Genomic DNA, 6000 nt, shown 5'->3' with positions numbered 1-6000 from the left:
GAGTGAGCAGGCTTTATGCATGAGGCTTTGTGCTGTGTGTGTACCTGAGAGTAGCAACCAGCTGATAGCTAAGCTAAGCTATGTTTCGGACCACCAGACGTTGCTTGTTTTGAAAACAAGCAGAAAAAAATTACTCGACATGTTTTTAGATAAATGGGTCGATATAAACCTTTGTGGGCAACGCCTTCTTTCGACGTGACGAAACACAGAAAGGCTTTCGTGATTCGCTCGTTTCTCTGCATTATTGATGTAAATTGGGAAACACCGGGAAACACAGCCAGGAGAGTTGACGCACCGCTATGAGAGCCTTGCAAGTGAGTTTAACTTGGGGTGACCGTCCGATCTTCGAAAGGAGTGAGTAAAACTGAGTTTTATCGGAAGTTGGCCTTTAAAGCACCCCTTACCTGTGCCCAAGACAAGCCGCGCACCCCTAACCCAAACATCTACACGTGTGTATGCACAAAAAAATGATTTAAGTGATTAATTACAATGATTCTTGGTTGAGACATTAATCAATGTTCAATGCCTTAAAATAGGGGTTTAATTTGATTTTAAATGGGTTTAAATGGTCTTGATTAGGTCTAATTACTATGTTCCCAAGCAGATTTTCGGGTCACAGCAGGGCCACAGACAGACGTTCTAAAAAAAAGGCCCAATGTATGTAATCTAATGTAAATGTATTCATAGCCAAGGCCATGCTTGGCAAAGAGAAAACATATGCATGTACAGACCTAGTGTATGTTCGAGTTTTAGCTACATGGTGGCAGTGGTTTAATGCAAACATTTTCAGGTCGGAAAATCAGAAATAACAGATTAATAAAGATGATTCTAATCTAGCATGTATATATTATACATGCATGTACATTGTTGATGAATTGTTAAATGGCTGCTGTAAACATTGATGTTAAACTAACACCTTGTTGACTTGAGAGTCTCAAGTCAACAAGGTGTTACTTGAGAGACTTGAGAGACAGGGAAAGATGAGGCGGTGATTCCAGACAAACATGTTATCGAATTTGGAATCCATCCAGCGTTCACTAGACAGAAACCTTTTGAGTGTAACACTGCCACCAGAAGTGCCTTGATGTTTACTATACCTGCAGATACATCAATAGTTTAAGATGATTAACAAAACATCGCTGTATTGTGATAACATGTTCTGCTAATAAGTATTACTAACAACAGATAATAATGCTATATCCAGCATTCACTGCAAGGAAACCGGAATGTGAAGTTGTCACCATACTATTTTACTAATGCACCTGCAGCAATAGCTGTAGTTAGTTATAGTCATAGTTATAGTTGCATACTGATTGCCAAATTCAATATGGGAAATGTCACTACATTCTGATAACATGTTCTGCTAATAACTATTATTGACTGCTACCAACTGCTGCATCCAGCATTTAGTGCAAAGACTGCAGCTTTGTCACCAGGAGTGAGTGCCTTAACGTTTACGACTTAACTATTACACCTACACCAATAGTTGTAAGTAGCCTACTGTATATTGATTTGCAATATGCAATATAGGAAAGGTCCCTGCATTGTGATAACATGTTCTGCTAATGGCTGTATAGACCAAACTCCAGAGTGATAAGCGGGAACAGCCCTGTGCAGGAACAGCACGGTGGGAGACATTCCACCTGTTAGGGCTCACTGTCAACCAGACAATAAAGTCATTTAGACAAATAAAGGAGGTTAACAGCATCTCTCTCTCTCTCTCTCGCTCTCTCTCTCTCTCTCTCTCTCTCTCTCTCTCTCTCTCTCTCTCTCTCTCTCTCTCTCTCACTCTGTTTCACTTTTTCTATCATCATTCCCTTCTGCCTCCTTGTGTGTCTGTCTGTTTGTCTGTCTGTCTGTCTGTCTGTCTGTCTGTCTGTCTGTCTGTCTATCTGTCTGTCTGTCTGTCTCTTGTCTTGGGGTAGTTGTAACGCTAGACAGTAGACAGTAGACAGTCAGCAGACAGGTGGCAGTTGTCGTGTTCTGTATGTTGGGACAGTCGTGTGAGAGTGTAGAGTGTAGAGTGTAGAGCGCTTTGTTTTATGGAGCACTCTGAGGATGAAATCTCCGCCTGAAGTAAGATCTCATATAACACAAAGCAAGCCCATGTACACATACGCACAATCGGACATACACACACACGCATGCACACAAACACACGCGCAAACACGCATGCACACACATGCATGCTCACACACACACACACACACACATGCGCCGCATGCATGTACACACACACACCTCTGCACAAGAGATCTTGATAACATTATGTTCTATTCCCTTGTTGAATAAGGGTGAGACAGATATGCATGTCTCTCTCTCTCTCTCTCTCTCTCTCTCTCTCTCTCTCTCTCTCTCTCTCTCTCTCTCTCTGTCTCAAAGTATAAGACTGCCAGTCAATCAGCAATCATCACCACACAATCCAACCGCCGTTTACTGTAATAAACTGAAGTCTTCCAACACGGAAGAGCTGTGTGAAAAAAACCAAAGCAACTCCAGATTGACAAAACAGCACACAGGCAGACTGGCACTGAGCCAGGAACAAGGCGTTATTGTACGCCTGTCATCGGCACGTAAACAAGCTCTACTGGGTTTCATAAGAATCAAACCTACTCTCATGTTCTCGGCAAATAGAGTTAAGATGTACAGGTAGGCCTAATCAGGAAAGCCAACAGAAGAGGACAAGGAGTTCTATTGCCCCAGGCCCCGGGTGAAGATATCAGAATTGGGTCTCCCATTAAATAGTATGTATTGGTTGAGGGTGGAGGGTGGGTGGGTGCTTTCAGATTACTTTGTCCCGGGCCCGGCCAAAGATGTCAGCGGCTCTGTATGGAATAAAAGAACACCACTGACTTTTGGATCAGGCATCAGAATGCATCCATGAGGCTATGTTATATGTGACTAATAAGACTCCCAGACAGTTGTTGTGGTCGAATGTAGGCCACTGTCGCCTACATGTTGGTAGATGGTACATAACAAAATAATCTAAGAACAATTCAATATGTTACATTACTTAAGTTACGTACAAAGTCTTGACCTGAAATACATGTTCTGCAGGCCTATTGAAAGATGAACTGAAGTTTTACACAGAGTGACCAAGTTTGGCAGGTTATGACACTACTGTAGGCCATATGATAGAGGCTACAAGTGGAAGTAGGCCTACAACTGTATAATAAATAAATATGTGATTAAGTGTACATTCCCCTGAAAGTCCGTCCCAGACTGTAGTTAAATCCAATGAATGAGTTTGGAAGGTTGCACTACAGATCTTTAAGCATAGCTGTGAGGGGGCTCTTTGCAGAAAACTATTTGTTGTTCAAAAGATGTAGGCCTAATGAAAAGCTTTAACCCCTTAGCGCAGAGCCTATGTTATAACCTTACTGTCACCAATATTGTAATGGCTATGTCTTAAGCTGCTATTTAAGGCTCTTGGCATTGTCATAGCAATGTTGTTATGATGTAGTTGAGTATTTTTTCAGCAAGTAGTGAATAGGCCCTCCGCCAGCGACCCCATCTGCACTAAGAGGCTACTGAATCAGGCTTATTCGTATTTATATGGTAAAATAGGAGCATAGCCAACAACATTGTTTTGCCTTCATCAGGGGCATATAGGTCTATGTAGTGTCTTGGTAAAGGACTGGGTTCGATGTAAGAGAGTCACCGGAGCATCTCAGATACTGTATAGAAGATTATTTTCAGCTTTTTTTAGAGCAGTGCCAAACTAACATTTATCAGAGTCAAAAGAAATTGTTTGGAAATGCTCTATATAATATACACCCACAGGAAATATAGGCCTATATTTCACAGCCTACAGGATTTCATAGCCTATTTAAGAGCCATGGATATCATCCTTGTTCGCTCACAATTAGCCACCATCACAGGCAAACGAACCTTGATTAATATATTCAAAATTATATCAATCAAAGATGGAGATTAATTCCCTTTAAAGTGACATCTTGGGGTATATGGCAAGGTTAATACAAATACCCTACTGTATAATGGGCAACATTGACCACAGGGACCCAGATTTGAAGTTGGCCCGGGTCATTTCCCAATCCTTCCCCATATCTCTATTACTTTCTTGTCTCTCACTGAACTGTCCTAAGGCGAAAACCCCTGAAATAACTTAAACCTGCCACCTCAGAAATGGCTTTTGTGAGGGCAGAGGCACCTGTCTCCACTGCGGATGAGTCAGACGGCTCATCGGAGTGAGTCACCCTATTCACCTGCTCTGGCCGCCTCCACACGCTCGCAAACCATCCACTCCAAAAAGGAGGGGAAATTTCAGCCCGTTCCATATAGCCTACTACATCTCTGGCTGAATGTGTTTTTTACACATGTATTACTTAGGCTATTAAAATTAGAACATCATTGACAATTATTTTGCAACTACGTGTTTTATTATTGCACTAAAGTGAAAAGTAGGGCTAGTCAAATTATAAAGCTGAAAGCACTGGTGTCTTCTTTAGGCGTATATGTAAAGCAGGTGTTTTGCAGACTTTGGAGAATCCCTCTTACTAACGAGGAATCCCTGCAAATGTGGCCAGCCTCTCACCTGTTCTGTCCACACACACACACACACACACACACACACACACACACACACACACACACACACACACACACACACACACACACACACACACACACACACACACACACACGCACACACACACACACACACACACACACACACACCTGTTGTTCTGTTTTTTTGCACCTCTGCACTCCGCGCCACCTCATTTGCAGATCTCCTACCCTACCTCCAGTGATGCCAAAGTTCAACCTTGGGCAATAATGTTTAGCTGTGCAATGTCCCAGATGATGAGATAACGAAGCCTTAATTGCTGATGTTGTCTAGAGGCTGTTGGAATAGATTTAGGCTACATGATAATAATGGACTTCGTTTTTGGGACGCAGGCTGAGAGTTACTGCTTTGCATAGACTAGTAATGCGACTCTGTGGGTTAAGAGCAAACACCCATCATCACGCATGTCATCACTGCCTTTTCAACTGCACAAAAGACACACACGCCCAGCAGTGAGACAAGCACGTTGAGCTTGTCAGTTGTCGAGCGGACAGTGATTTGAGAAGCTTGCGGAACGACAGATAGCACTTAAGCACACACGAGTGGCGACGAACACAGGGAGGCGGTGAACGCGCCCCAGACCAACTGGTCCAACACCATCAACAGGTTTTGTCACTTGGCACGTCGTATATCAGCAGAATTAAAGGCAAACAAGATAACATGGTAAACACGGGGCACTGACTGGCCGGTAAAAGCCTCGGACACACAAGCATACGCACACACACACACACACACACACACGCACACGCACACGCACGCACACACACACACACACACACACACACACACACACACACACACACACACACACACACACACACACACACGGTCAGTGTCACATCACATACCTTCCTGGGTTTGCGCGTCGACTGGCACTGTGAGACATGGGAGCATTGCAGAAAGCGCCAGAAGATGTAAAATCCACTCCATTCTTGTGACCAGTAAAAGTTCTTAGGTAGGCTAAATGGTCAGAATATCATGCTGAGAGCAGGTGTAAATCGGTTTGTCAACAGCCAAGCACTGCTTAGTACAATCCTATCCCGGCCGAAAAACAAATAATTGTTCAGAGTGAGGGATACAATAAAGACGTCCGCATACTCCGTTGTAGCAGCCTAGAGTTCCTTATTGTCCGGGTCTGGATCAAAACTCAGCTGTTGCAGTGATTTCATTCCCGGGACCAACTTCATCTCCACCAGCAACCAAACTGACAGCTCCAGCCGCGTGTTTTAATTGGTTTAGTTAGACCAAAGCGCTTTCCTGCGCCTGGGTTCTTCTCTCACAACGAAAAGACAACAAATTGTTATATTAAAAGAAAACGACGAGAAAAAGAATTTTCATTCGAGCAGTGAAAAGATCTCCGTACTATGCCTCACCAGTAGTCATTTCGCGTGGTTGTAAAACTGATAGTGGAC

General features: G+C 43.3%; 1 protein-coding gene across 2 annotated transcripts in view; it reads right to left on the bottom strand.

Annotated features, from left to right (window-relative positions):
* The window catches only part of erbb3a (erb-b2 receptor tyrosine kinase 3a), a 43973-nt gene extending 38018 nt beyond the window's left edge, over window positions 1–5955 (bottom strand). For both annotated transcript variants that reach the window (XM_063215289.1, XM_063215290.1), the window contains exon 1: window positions 5437–5955. In XM_063215289.1, coding sequence (XP_063071359.1) covers window positions 5437–5518 — 82 coding nt within the window. In that variant the 5' untranslated portion in view covers window positions 5519–5955. The remainder of the gene's footprint in view (window positions 1–5436) is intronic.
* Window positions 5956–6000: the final 45 nt, after the last annotated feature.

The sequence above is a fragment of the Engraulis encrasicolus genome, chromosome 14 (assembly GCF_034702125.1).
Source record: "Engraulis encrasicolus isolate BLACKSEA-1 chromosome 14, IST_EnEncr_1.0, whole genome shotgun sequence".
NCBI classification, from domain to species: Eukaryota; Metazoa; Chordata; class Actinopteri; order Clupeiformes; family Engraulidae; genus Engraulis; species Engraulis encrasicolus.
The sequence above is the reverse complement of the archived record's forward strand: the minus strand, read 5'-3'. Positions and strand labels throughout refer to the sequence as shown.